At 36.6% G+C, this 15,036-nt stretch overlaps 1 protein-coding gene across 1 annotated transcript; it reads right to left on the reverse strand.

The window, feature by feature from the left end:
* Positions 1–1,349: 1,349 nt before the first annotated feature.
* LOC110757373 (SCY1-like protein 2 A) lies at positions 1,350–14,108 on the reverse strand. The gene is made up of 14 exons (XM_021958965.2): positions 13,330–14,108; positions 12,453–12,557; positions 12,015–12,125; positions 11,331–11,513; positions 10,955–11,081; positions 9,855–9,916; positions 9,631–9,717; positions 9,125–9,211; positions 7,203–7,316; positions 6,207–6,335; positions 5,430–5,492; positions 3,068–3,229; positions 2,838–2,956; positions 1,350–2,666 (listed from the first exon to the last, which is right to left on the reverse strand). The coding sequence occupies exons 1-14, from the start codon at positions 13,822–13,824 to the stop codon at positions 1,721–1,723; spliced, it is 2,790 nt and encodes a 929-aa protein (XP_021814657.2). The 5' UTR covers positions 13,825–14,108; the 3' UTR covers positions 1,350–1,720.
* Positions 14,109–15,036: the final 928 nt, after the last annotated feature.

Below are 15,036 nucleotides of genomic sequence, written 5' to 3' on the forward strand. Positions count from 1 at the left end.
CAATAGTTCACTCCTTACCCATAAAATCTTTATTATGGTCATGCCACATATTTACCAAAATGCATGAGTGTTTTTTCTTCTTTTCAATATACAACATACTGAGACAAAATAATCTTACACCTTTTATTCAATAAGGTAATTTGTTATTTTTTATTTAGAATCGGTCATTTGTTCTCCTTAATGGAACCCCAATGTGAAATTGTAAATAAAAAGCATATGACATTGTTGAGAAGAAGAAAAAACCCAATTTTTATTGTCTATTGGGCAGATAAGCTATATTTTGATGAAAACTAACCTTTCGAATCTTGTCAAGAAATAATATTAGTTGTAACGAAAAATGATGTGTATATCAAAAATTAAGAACCACGTTGATTGATTTGAAAAATAAACACTTTTATAAAATTCAAAGACTATTTGCGATAGAAAACCTTTTATGATTTAAATGAGATTGATGCACCTCATCGACGATGCTGAATGTATCAAAAACACAAAACAATTTCTTGTTCTACATGAACTCACTAAAATGCAAGTTAAAAATGGGAGTCACTAGCTCATGCACAGTGCTTGTTGATGGTCCCGACCATTGAGTACAAATGCCTCGTCAATGGAGAAAGCAAGTCCCTGATTTTGGGTCATGTGTAATTAATTAGGCAGGAAAGGGAAAGCCATAACCAAAACCAAAAAAGAGTGCACAAATAACGCCCACTTTATTCAAATTCCCCATATTCCATTTCCATGTTTCTCTTTTGTCCATTTCATCACTGAAAAGTGGAGGCGCTAATGACGCCCTTTAGCCATTCAGCCCTTGGATGCCGCTGTCCAATTACTTTCATACTCATTTTGTTCTGGTAATTAGTTCATTTGATGATATTATTGATTGGTTCATGCATGACATGTGCTATGCTTTGGGATTACTTTTTGAAGAGGTAGTTGCAATAGAAAGGAAGAAGTGGCTAGTAGCCATCAAAAACTCATCTTGAAAAGCCAATCGCCACTGTGGACATGTTCAAATACATCTCGACCATCTTCTCATGAAGTTGATTGCACATGATCATTGTGCCCTAGATCATACTCTTAAAACCATTTTTGTTTTTCGAGACCAAAGGACACAATCACTATTTTTATAATAAATGGCAAACTTTGAAAGCATATTAGGTCAATCATAAGAAATGGGGGAATTATTTATTTAAGTTTTTCCAATTATTACCATCCACTTATTCATGTGTTGCAATGCATCGCAAGGGGCTTGTAATTAAAAGTGGTTTAGAGCATTTAGTCTCCTCTCCGAACATCGCTCATGTAAAAATAAATCAAATGAAGTAAAAAATATTGTCTGGTAGAGATTCCAATAGCATTTACAACCTTAATCTCTTTTATTGATTTCCAACCCAGTCACTGAAGCTGGGCCTGCAACCAAGAATATACTATCCAGAAGAATTAAACAAAAGAAGCTTTCAAATTACAATGCAAAATTTGGTGCCAAATCGCAACAAAATACAAACTAAGCACAATAGATCAAATACATAACAAACCTTGCCATCCCCGAGAGCTGCTCCTGTCGGCCACGCTAGAAATATGACGTAGTATCTCAAAATCATTTACAAAAACAGTCTCTCCACACAGCATGGCAGGGATACTCTACATGGGCCACTCACAAATCTTTTGTTGTGCTGCTTTTTTTATCCTACGTTAATGAAGATACAAACATTGTATTATAAGCTTATAGCAGATCTAAAAGGGGTGGCTGTCCAGATGCTGATTTGGCATGGCTGGACCGAGACACTGTACTAGCACCCTTCCCTCTACCTCTTCCTCGACCTACAGCAGTTGATGGGGGAGGGGCAAGTCTAGGTGCTGTCTGCGCATTGTTGCCAGAAGCAAATATGGATCCCAAATCAGCTGACTTTTTATCTGTGTAAGCACTTGAAGCTGAAATGGACTGAGTCTGTTTCAAAAACCCAATAGAACTCTGGGGGTTAAAACCTGAGCTACCCAAACTACCAGTATTCAAAGTTGCGTTGCCTTGATTCAGTCCTATTTGCTCAACAGAACTTTGGGTGCCAAAGGCCCAACTGTCATTGTCGTTGCTGTAGAGGTTCATACTATTTGATGTACTCGAGAATGAATTGGGACCATATTTGTTCCTGGGCGATTCTATTGCACCATTGTTGGAAGGGCCAGTTCCACTTACTGAGCCACTAGGCCGTGGGGGCCAGTTGGCAAAAGGATCTATGTCATCAAAACTGGAACTGGATGATGCTCCTGCATTTGATTGCTTCTCAGCATCACCAAGAGGGGTAACTCCAGAGGACGCCCGAGGAGGCCACTCTATATCAACTGGGGGGCATGACACGGGTGTTTGCTGACTAGATACTGCAGTTCGCAACAAGGAATTTGGTTGTGAAGAAGTTACTTGAATTGGTTCAATACCCTGAATGGGATAAGTTGAGGTAATGCTATTTGTAGAATTTTGGAGGGAATTGGAAGGCTGCTTTCTAATGGTGCCCCAATCTTCATCCCATCCTGGACTGCCGTTTGCAGCGGTGGCGACATTTCCGCTTATTTTGCTTGGGACTTGGGACTGGAGCCCATTGGCAGATGGAGATGGTTTTCCCTCTGGGATTCCAGAATCCGTCACAGTAACTCCCCGTTTTTCCTCTATCTTCCTGCCACAAAACCATTACATAAAAAGAGAATAACACTTGATATCAGAAAACTAAAAGACGTAAAAAACCAAATACATAATGCTGAAACCGATTAGCATGTATGTAAGCACACGCAGACATTGCAAATCCCCCCAACACAATAGAGTGAAGCTTGACAATGTAAATTAATACCTCAGAATATCTTTGACAAAGAGCATATATTTGGCAAACTGCTGAACATTTAATTGCGGGGCAGTAAGAAGAGGTGTGAGTAGTGGGAGGACATGCTCTGCAACAAATTCCGCCCCATGCTGAAAATCATGAAGTAAGGACAATGAGTTGTAAATTGAAATAATACATAACAATATAAGGGAGACAAATAAAGCAACTCCAAAGCCAGTTTCATTATTGGAAACTATTACCTTCTTAAGAATTGAGTTTGACACCCCAAGGGTACACATAAGGGTAGGAGCAGAACGGTCAACTGCTGTACAACGCTGAATTGTTTGCAAAATATCCAAAATAGCACGCTTATCAAGTGTAGGAACCAAATCTCCTAGACAAAGCAAAGCATTGACTCTCACCTGCCAAAAGAAGCACATTTGAAGTTCATATTCGATTCTTACATTAAGGTTAAGCCACAAAAATTAAACGAATAAAAGAACCAGTGGTAACATATTTATTTTTTGGCAAGGGTAACATGTCATTGAATTAAGAGCTATAGTTGAATCCAGTACTAAAGAAATAGCGGTAACATATCTCTACTTCATTCGTCTTGAACTGTCATTCCATTGACCTTAGATCCACAAAAACTAAAGGCACCTTTAGATTTTTTGAATTTAGTGTCAACAGCATTCCATTGTCCAAAGGAATAATACGGTCTCAAAATACACAAATAAACCAAAGGATATTTGAGTAACCAAACTCGGGCAGAAGATTCATCACGAGAAATGGCAGGGTAACTCCCGAAAATAAGGTTAATGATCAGTTTTGGAGTATAAAGACGTCTATATTGGTTAAAAATAAAATGAGAAATCTGTCTTTACAGCAATCAAAACAGAGGGGGAATGACACAGAGAAATTTACAAATTTAGCAAAAGAAAAAGAAAGGTTTCACATGGAAAGTGGACCAAGTTAAATGTGTAAGGAACAGACTTTATTAATAAAAATAGACTGAAAACAAAATCCAAATAGGATGGACGTAGAACCAGATATAGATAGTGCTTAAAAAACATACTTCACAGATAAAGACAGTTTAGATAAAAAAAAATTAATAGGAAATACATTTCGATATATGAGAAAAGGATTTTCAAGGATTATTAAATGTCGTACTATTAATTGGAAACAATGAACCAAATATAAGAATGAAACTCCAATTAACACTAAAGAGTTTGGTGGAGTTACTTACAAAGATGGGGGAAACATATTTTAAAAATACCAAAAACTATGAAAATGTAAGAGCTGAGTGGCTAAAAAAACTATCAAATAAAATTTAAAGTGAAGATACACTGCAAATGAGTGGAGGAAGAGCACTACAATACCAATATATGAAAATAAAAGGGATGCGGAGCTGTAAACTCCTCGAGGAATTGACGAATCACGCTATGAAATATGGGAAAGTGGAAAAACAAAATATAATGGAAGAATCAAACACTGCCTGATAGCCAATTTGGATTTATGCCAAATAGATCCTCTATGGAGACAATCCAGCATCTACTTACTAAACACTCAATGGAGAATGGCATAAGTAAATAAATCACAAAAGCCTATGATGGAGTAGCAAAAGATATACTATGGTGGGCCCTACAAAGAAACTGAGTTCTCATTAATCAGATAAAAGTAGGATTACACTAATCATCACGAGTTCAGCACTAAACCCTGCTTAGAAGTCCTTCGATGAAATAACAAGGATATGCACGAAGTCATTTCATGATGTATGCTAATTAATGAATGGCAGTGAGTCAACTTCCTCAAAAGTAGAAACATGGACAAACCCATTACAATCAAAAGGTTTAAGAATTAGTGGGATTAAAGAAGCAGTATATGGGGGTTGCAAATTCAACAAACAAAATAATTATACTTCTGACAAGTTAGGAGGTAATAACCCATTGAATCAAGTCATTTCCTGCATTAAGAATCAGTAATGCAAAATGACAGGAAATATATGTGCACGCGATACACAACTAGCACAGGATGTACAAAATTCAGACAAGCTCGTGGTACACTAGGTGATAAAAGAGTGCGTTTATAAATTATTTTTTTAAAGGTCCAAATAACTATGATTAGGTCAACTACTCTTTATGGGATAGAGTGCTACATATTAAAGCACAATAAAATGAAATATAATAGGAGAAGAAAGGGAGTGACACTCAAAGGAACGATTAGTTAACTTAAAGTAGAAGATAAGAGACCAAGAGGCTGACAAAAACTTACATGAGAAGTAAATAAAAAAAATTAGAGAAAAATATACATAATATGAGATATTGCATAGAAAAGAAAACAAAATAAAACCAGAATACATTAGCCAGTTCCACACCATTGGACAAAGGAATGCATGACGATAACAACGATGAGTACCTCTCATTGTGAATTTCACAATGAGCGGACCAAAACGTCTTTTAACTTAGAATGCTCATACAAAAATGTTACAACAGTGATAAGATCCAATGCACAAATGGAAAGAACATATTGATATCATCTAAGGTGAATGCATAACAAGAATGTGCTTAAATTAAACCTAAGAAACGACAAGTCAAATAAAAAGTATCAATTAAGTGTACATACCGCTGCAACAGTTGTTTTGAGAGCTAAGCCATGAATACGAGGCAGAATAGCTTGTTTCACTAGCTGGAAAGAATGAAAATATAAGACAATACATACTAGTAGCTCTAGTAAAATGATCATTCACAAGAAAGATACTAAAACTCTAAGCAGATAATATAGTTTTTGTTTATCGTTGTCCATGTGCTACAAACATTTTTGTATATAAGAAAAAGAAAAAACATCTAATAAGATGAACTTCAAAATAGCCAGGGGTATAATCCAGAAACTCACTTAATTTGGTACAGAGCTCCACTGTTGAAGTATAAGGCTTTAATGGTAAATAAATCAAATTTTTTTTGTAAAAACATCTCAAGCAACTGAAATGTAACTTATAATATGCCAAACGCATAATTATTAAGCTCACAGAGCTAGGATCTACTTCAAACAGAATGGCAAACTTCAGCCAGCACATCATGAGCTCATCATTGGATAACCAAATAAACCAACATTTGTTCCATTTCTTTCAAAAATAGCATTCAACATTAAATTTAGACTGCAGATATTCCTTTTAAATAGGAGACTATAATTTTTTATTTGGTCCTGTGTTGTTATGATTTATGTTTGAAGTAGTTGTTAACAACACTTTATCTCTCCAACAATTTATCGTATCACAAAAGCAACTCCATAAACATGTCTAACCATTGATGATGAAGAAAAATTGGAAGAATACACACACACACACACACACACACGTATATATATATATATACATTCCAAAAGAATGACATGCATGCTCACCTGAGCATCAAGTTTCTTAGCAAGGAAAGAGGACTTTTTCAAAACCTCCTCCTGTATGCGAGCATCAGTATCACCATATGCTCGAACGATCATGGGCAGGACATGTGATATCAAGTGCTCTTGCATAGTCTACAATACATACATAACAAAATAAGAATGTAACTCAATAATGGAAAAAGTATCTACTAACAAAGTAGTAGTCTATTGGAGCCCAGCAGATATATTTATAAGGTTCATCGACAATTAACCATAGAAACAAGCTTGAAATGAATCCATTAATAAATCTGAGATATACTTTGATTCTGAACTTCCTCCACTGCATGGAGTAATAAGCTAATGAACAAATTTTCTTTCTGATAAGAGAGCAAATGAATATATGGTTGGAAAGGTGAAAAAGACTCAAAACATTTTGATACCGCATGGTACAGGCTTCCAGTGTCTTAAAGTTCAAGAATGAAAGACACTGTCTCTGACAATCAAAAACAAAAGCTCTGGATAGGGTTAACTGGCCGAAGATTCATCTGGTGAAACCCAATTAGTATCAGATAGAACTCTTATAGCCAACCCCAAAGCAGTAAACTATCGGGATTAAGGCATAGTTAAGTTGAGAGGAATTGAGTGAGTTGCAAAACATAACTGAACAAAGTTTTAAAAATAATATTTAAGACATGCACATTTGTGATAGCAGCTTCTTATAACCAAATTAAAACTACAGTACTACGCAGAGAACTGTGGCTCTAAACCCCACGATAAACATGAAAAAAAATGAAAACTTTATGTGAGAAGAAAAAAAAAAATAGAACTGACAAAGGTATGAGAAAATCCATTAGGACAACATTTTAAATAACTTCAGATTCCTTATCTTTTTTCATGCCTAGGAATCAGCATCCCTTTTCATGCACCAAACAGCAACAGTACACAAACAAGACCACAAGGATTAAACTACAGAATGCAACTAATATTTTAAACCATGAAGAACAGAGCATCTTCTCTTACCTTGTTGATTATGAGTTCTGCATGCTTCAAAAGCAGCAATAATGTGTCACCCATAGCGGTACTCAGCACAGGAACAAGAGCTGGCAACGTTGATAGCTCAAAGTCATTCTTATCCTACATTAATTTTCAAGGCATCAACTCCATTAATCCAATTGAAAAACTAACCCATGATTATGAAAGAAAAAGCATTCACAGTCCCCTGAAGATGTGCGTATGTTTGATAGTTAGAGGAGTGTGTATTTAGAATACTTTGGGCTCAGTACTTCATCATTTGATATCTTAATTATCGTGTCACTTTTTGCAAATATAAACGTCACGGCAGTTAATGATGACAGCAAAAATGATGGTGATAACAATGATGAAATCATTACACAATTCTTTGCCTGGATCATTTAAAAATTCACATGTTTTAGAGTGGCATTATTTGAATCCTACATTTGCTCAGTTAGCCCCTCCCTTAGTTGGTAATTTTTTAATTTTACATATGGAAAAAAAAAACCGAAAAAAAAAGTAAAATACATTCCAGCCCTTCCCCTGTTGCAAATGGATCAGCACCTCTACACCCATGGATGCCAGTCCACCATGGCCAGTAGCCATGGCTGTTTCTCCAATTGAATAAAAATATTAATATGGAATAAAATGATTGGGTATAATTGTTAGTTCATGTTAGTTCATGAACAAAAAACACAGAGGGGGTTAGCCTAGCAACCAAGGGGGTCTCAAGCAGGACCAACATGTGATTTATACTTATAGTGATATATATGGGAAAAATGTATCAAATTAAATGACATGTTATAATTCCCATCTTACCTCTATGGTACTTTTTGAAATTGAAGTTAGAAGAGAATATTGGAATATGAGCTATGAATAATGGGAAACCATTTAGGAGATATAAATAGTGAACTGACAACATTTTTCTCTTGACAAGAAACTAATATTTTCTTAAGAAAAACGAAATGTTTTTTTTAAGGAAACAAATTTTATTGCAATAGATAAAATACAGAGATGGCCAAGTTGGCCACAAAGAAACAGAAACAAAGAAAGAGCAACTAGACTGAACAAACCTTAGGCTACTAGCAAAAGAACCCCAGTAGTGCACAAACAACCTATAGCTAGGAAATGGCTGCTTTCCAATCCAGCCAAATAACCCTAAAGGACATCTCTAAAGACTGAAGAAGTCGAGGTCCATAGTGAAGAACATAGTCTAACTTTCTCCCACAATTCCTCTGTTTCGCGACCTGCTTGATCCTCAAAAATTAATCTCTTTCGTTCAAACCAAACCACCCAAAGAATAGCCAATACACTACAGCCCCATAAAACATTGGCTTTCTTCCCATTCCAGGGATTCTGAAAAACGACATGTGAACAACTATGGACAAGGAGTCCACTTTTTCCTTTTTTCTTTTTTTAAAGAAACAAATTTTATTGCATATAACAATAAAATACAGCAGTGGTCAAGATGACCACAAAAGAAGGCTAAAACAAAGATATAAAAACTAGACGAAAACCAGATCCCCAAACCTCTAGCATACAGAAAAACCTGAAGAAAAAACTAACTTGGCCTGGGAAATTAACGGATGGCTGCTTTCCAATCTAAACAAATAATCTTAAAAGATATATCTCCAAAGTCTGTAGAAATTGAAGCCCATAGTGAAGACCACTTTCAAACTACAGCAACAAAAATAAAACTTGCTAGACTGCCTGAACTAACCCAAACATAAAAACTCTAACACCCATCATTGCTACAATCTTTTTTATTGGAACTATGATATAATCTAATACCCCATAACAAGCACTACAGGATTCGTTTACAGTCACTCACAAGCCTGAGCAGTTACATAGCTTAAGATTTAATTCACAAAGCTTTTGTTGTAGGTACAGTGATGGCAGATCTCCAATCACAAAGGTGAAGCAATTAGTACCTGAGACTCTGCAATCGTGAGAACCATGGGCAGAATCATTGGCTGCATAACCAAATTCCTGAGTTCTGCACAAAGCGGCGGCAGTACCTAGAAATAAGATAATACAGAGCATGTTCAATCATTCAAGCGGTCCCACTGAAAAAATTAATATCTGCAGCACTGGGGTCAGCCAAACTAGAGAATGCAATAATCATGAAAAGCAAATTACTAACAGGTATAACCAGATACCCAGATTCCCCGATTTCAATTAATTTAGTTTTCCACCAGTACAGCTAAATAATATAGGACACATGTAACTGAAGAGTTCTTTCTTTCTTTAACCAAACACAAAAATCATCATGTGGTCTTTATTTCATTAATCTTTGTTTGTTGAATTTTCGTTTCCAAAATCAACAATTCAACATACTTCAAACATTCATGTTTAATTACACAAAACATATATACTGTAAAAATAGATGAGATAAATAAATGACACATCACTTGATCAGACAAGAATGAACTCAAACCTTATAGCGCAATACACGAGAGTCAAAATCTTTCCACATATCATATAATGCCTTCAGGAATTCAGACTTCTGCATGTTATCCCTTTCCTGCAAGTAAATAAAAAATTTAGGAGCAAGTAATTTTTTTATTGCTGTGAACATTTTTTTTTTCTTTTAATATATTACTCCAGGGGTAACTTTATCATAGAAGCATGCACTGGTTACGCTGAAATGCAAATGCATACAAGCATGTGGTCGAGAAAGCGAAGAGCACGCAACCTAGTGTCATCCCGGAAAAATGGAGAACCTGCGAAAAATATAATATTATAAACAAACACGATCCTGAGTTAAATGGCAATCCATGTTCACTTAGTATGTAACGAAACACTAATATTCCAGCCAAATGTACTGCAGAGATTATAGCAACAAAATATAATCAAGCATGACCAAACAAATTCTATACATGATTCTACATTAATTTTGGCTTTCCACGAAGAGCATTCAAGAAGATTTGGGAGTGATCGTCATGTATCAGGAAAAGAACAACGTGAATTCCTCATGCACTCTCACCTTTAATAATGATGGAGGATTCAGTAATGCCTTAGGGCTTTTACAAACGGTCATGCCATTGCACACTAAGGATTTATCATTTTCTGCTGTTTAGCTAAGAGGAAAGAGACATTGCAGGCAATTCAAATAAATTTGCAACTTACACTTGTAGGTGAAGTGTTTAATAAGAGCATAAAATTGTTAAGGCCTTGATGAACTCCCTACAACTCAATAAATGATGTTCCACACTGCTAATGAGGAGGAACTCCACAATCTTCCAGTAATCTTCTTTCTTATCTTCTCTTACGTTATATTATTTCTTGTTGCAATGCATATAAACTACCCTGAAAATTATCGAGAGAGAGAGAGAGAGAGAGAGAGAGAGGGGTTCGTGACGCAAGGAGATCTTTATTTATTTAGACATAAATAAATAAATGAGATTAGTATTGTTTAGCTTCTATCTGTTAAAACTAAAAAAAGAGATTTAATTATTATTTACTTTTAATCAGTCGAATTTGGGAATTTAGTTACTAGGTTTATTATTAAGTCCTTAATCATTTTGCAAAGCCTATATACATAACATTTCTAGTAATAGTTTTTGAGACTTCTGGCATATTGATGAATAGTAATACAGACTTGATTTTGCCATACTTTGCCTCAACTTATCCTTCTCTGTCTCTTCAAACATCTCTTGTGTATTCTATTTTTCTCTCTATTTTACATCGATTGGTTTGGAAGCAGAGGAATGTTTTCCCTATATGGAAAAGCTCCATTACAATAAGGTTCATGTATTTACCTGTAAAATCCATTGCTGTTGGCCTGAAAGCCTCATTTGTAGAGAGCATCCTTTGTAAGTCAGGAACTAACTCCGGAGGAATAGAGGAAAAGGCTTCACTAGATAAGTAACTTAAGGTATTCATATACTGCAGAAGACAAATGTAGAATTAACAACATATACAGAATCATAGATCGAGCATGAGAATCACTTGCATGACCAATTTTTAGTGCACATTAAATGAAGGCGAAGTAGCAGCCAGAAGTTGGTGATGATCCTTGTTAAAGGAGATAAGCATATCATACAAGCTATTTTTGTGTTTTCCGGATATGAAAAAAGCTACCAATTAAAACACCCACATTTGTATGAAAGAGTGAAGACTTCAAAACAAAATTACCATCTTGACATTGTTGTGGCAGTCAAGCAAAGGCTTGTGAGAAATCAAGTGGTAGGCAAGACATCCAAAGCTGAAAATATCAGAAGAACATCCAGTTGAAGATTCTTTGCTCCTAGCAAGTTCAGGAGCAGTGTAATTCAATGATGGTTGAAGGGGAAGTACTGAGTCCTCACCATCATACTCCTGTGCAACCCATACCAAATCAAATAATGATAGGTACACATGGCTCATGGGAAAAATATGTATTCATCTTCTTTTTTGCTGAATAACACATAAATTGATCTTCTCCATTGATATAATAAGCTTAAATAAATAAACCTAAAAAGTGAAAGTCAACATTTTCACAAGGAAACAGCATATGGCTCATAAAAGAAAAGGCCAAACTCTTAACTATTTGGAAAGAAGTCTGGTGTGCAAGAAAGATCATTCAAAGTTGTTGCAAAAGCAACTACATAGAAGTGAAACAAGGAAGAAAATGAAGACATTCATAGATTCACAAATGTGGGTACATGCAAAACGTAAATGATACAATGAATAAGAGACCAAGATCTACAAGCCAAATGTATATTAATAATGTGCTGGAGAACAGAAATCAAGAATTCACAAGATTACCAAATGCGGAGGGGGAATAGAATTCTATGTATAATAAGCTTATTTACAAATCCTATCAACGACTTCACTCACAGCATAATGGAATGCCTGAACATTAGCCATATTGCCCGAGGCTTGATCTGTTGAGATTGCAAAACCAAATCCACCAAGCTTCCAAGCTCCACTTGATGTAATAAAGACATTCTGCAGAAATATGATTTCGCATTAAATTGACATTCAATATGCCTTGGAACTCAAACTTGAAGGACAAGCACGATAAGTAATTGACCAGAAAAAAATTTATTGTATTCATTAAGGGAATTGATCAATAAATATCAAGCAATAAAATGAAAATATGGTCTTTTCCTTAGTAAATATATCTTCAAACTAGCGCGGACAACAAGGGCATATAGTCTTGTAAATATTCTACCCTCCAGATTAACAAAAGAGAAAATATCTCTAAGTGAGGTCAAATGTTGACAAATTTCACTTCTACATATTTTAAATATTGTGAAAACAAACAATTGTTACCTCAGGTGATATAGCCCGATGAATAAGATGCGCATTGTTATGGAGAAAGTCCAAGGATTCTGCTATCTGGAGCAAACCATGCTTCACCTCCAACAAACCCATTTCCTGGCAAGCAAAAATCCTTTTGAGCAAGCTATGATACCACAGGATCAACCCATAGTGCCCGACAGATAGGAAATTGACTAAAAAAAGTCCAGTTTCCATAGAAGAATATTTTCGACAGCATACTTCCTTTGGACAGATGGAAAATACCCATCCCCCACAAAATTTACAAACCCATTTACAAACATATATTTTCCAAACAAAGATTCTGTTCTGGGTAAAAACTTGTCATGTCCTCATCTTGTAATTTTACTTTTACTAATTTCAATATAATAAGCCCAATAGTATTGAAGTTGCTCATAAGGTCTTGGATCTCTCAGTCAAAAAAGAGTATATGCATATTAAACATCAATGTGAAGCTACGCAAACAAATTTATCAAGTTGGAGAATCAGTTCTATTAAAATATGTATATTAAACAAATTTATCTATTATTGGTGAGTTATCAGTTCTACGGAAGCTGCAGTTTTCACAGCATACAGACAACTCTTGTTCTACAATTTCTTTTGTATAGGACCATTCAAATTGAAACGGGCATCTTATTAACACTAATCAGATGTATCATTCTCAAAACCACACAGCTACATTACAATTCAAGTGGGTAATTTACTGATCCACATTAAAGAAATTAAATCCTAGCGAGCATTTCACAGATTTAAACTACCTTGCAATAATCAGAAGGCCCGGAATGAACCAAACATGCATTTATACATTACATTATCCAAACTCAAATCCGTCATTCACAAAAAACAATTGAAGCCCACTAGAGCTACCTACCATTCCTTTAAGCTCCTTAGGCACCTTAGCCACATTCTCCACATTCCCAAGCGTATTGGCCACCGAGGCAAACAACGGCTCCGTGACCATTGCCATGGCATTCTTGTTCTCATCCAACGCCTGAACCACGTGCACAACCCCGGGGTGCCTCAGCCTCACCAGCCTCGATGCATCGGCCCGAATGATCTCCAAAAACGCATCTTCCGCCGCCTTGGATAACCCGGCACGCACGCGGGCCTCCGACAAAGCCTTCTTATCCAAAACCCAGACGCAGACTGTGGGGTACTGGTGCGCCCGGTTGGACTCACGAGCCGCCTTGGCCGAGTACAGCTTCCAGACCAGACCCGGTCCGGCCGACCCGATCTGATCGAAGAGCTCGTAGTCCTGGAGAGGTTTGGGTCCCGCGACTTCCTGGACCGTGGTCTGTACGGTCTTCTCGATGACCGCAGCGGTCTTGGCCAGGGCTTGGGTTAGGGTTTTCATGTTGATAGACATGTTGGATGAAGGGGAAATTGCAATGTGTTTGATACAAATCGAATGAAATTAAACAAAAAACAGGGTTCGTGTTTGTGAATGTATAGGTGTATGTAATCTATGGAATTGGGAATTGTAGGGTTTCTGGGTTGAAGACGAAGGGAGGAGAAAGAGGAGAAAGTGGAGGGAATTGGAGCTTTCCTCAGACTCAGATCATCGCTCTGCTTTGGTCTTTCTTTCTCTCTCTCTCTCTCTCTCTCTCTCTCTCTGTGCGTAGTTTCTTTCTTTCTTCTTTTAAATTTTTTGTCGATTATTTTACTTTTTATTTATTTTATTTATGTTTTGGACAAGTTATCTGTGCGCAGTGCGCAGTTTGGTGCTGTCTTAATTAATTGTTCTTGGGCTTTTCCCTTGGGTTTCATTCATTCGTTTAGGTGAGATGACTGAGTCCCACGTGGCGGCAACCTTTACAAGTTACTTAGTCGGTCGGTGGGCCGGGCTTCGCTTTCCTTGACCCTAGAGGGGATACAAGATAACTAGGATCAAAGTGCGTGAGTTGGGATGGAGATGTGGAAGAACACGGTACTTGTATTGATTTGAATCCTTGTTACAACTGGTTTGCCAATTATACAAGAATAGAGCTATGCTAAGTGAAAAGAAAGAGTCAGTCTCCTTCTCCCTTCTTTTGGTCTTCTATTTATAGGCAGGTGGTTTGCATTGCCATTGCATGATCTAGGGAGGGAGGAGTAGCCCACTAGACTGAGCATGAAAAGTCTGACCTCAGTCTGACAACCCGTCACATTTGAGCAAAGGCCTAAACTACAATGACTAAGCAGGTCAGATCACTGATACAGAGCATTCTTGCTCTTCATTGGATCCAGACTCTTCCTTCACCACTGAGAGCACTTCCAGCAGTGAGACCTTTGCCATGGCAAGGGGGGTGCTAGGGAAAATACTATTCATTTTTTTGTTTTTTTCACTAATTTTTTTATCTAAACAATTAATTTGGACAATATTTTCGGATAAGATTTTTGATGTGGGAAGTGAAAAATATGACTAAGTATTTATGTAAAAAAATTCTGAATTTTTTTGTATTTTTTGTAGATATTTTTTTAAATTTTTTGTTGCTGACATCAGCCCCCCCGAGTTTTGGATATGGGGCTGGACGTGCCCTTGGGCCAGCTCGTCTTCGTGGCCCCCACATGCAACTCGGGCTAGCCTCAACTGCTGAAG

This window comes from Prunus avium, chromosome 8, assembly GCF_965620075.1.
Source record: "Prunus avium chromosome 8, drPruAviu1.hap1.1, whole genome shotgun sequence".
Taxonomy (NCBI): Eukaryota; Viridiplantae; Streptophyta; class Magnoliopsida; order Rosales; family Rosaceae; genus Prunus; species Prunus avium.

Bases quoted from the DNA above. Each gene is read 5' to 3' on its own strand.
- LOC110757373 (XM_021958965.2), bottom strand. From the start codon at position 13,824: ATGTCTATCAACATGAAAACCCTAACCCAAGCCCTGGCCAAGACCGCT. The intron at 6,336-7,202 runs GTAAGAGAAGAT...TATGTATTGTAG, and splicing joins CAGAACTCATAATCAACAAG to ACTATGCAAGAGCACTTGAT. The intron at 2,667-2,837 runs GTATTAATTTAC...GTTTTGTGGCAG, and splicing joins TTTGTCAAAGATATTCTGAG to GAAGATAGAGGAAAAACGGG.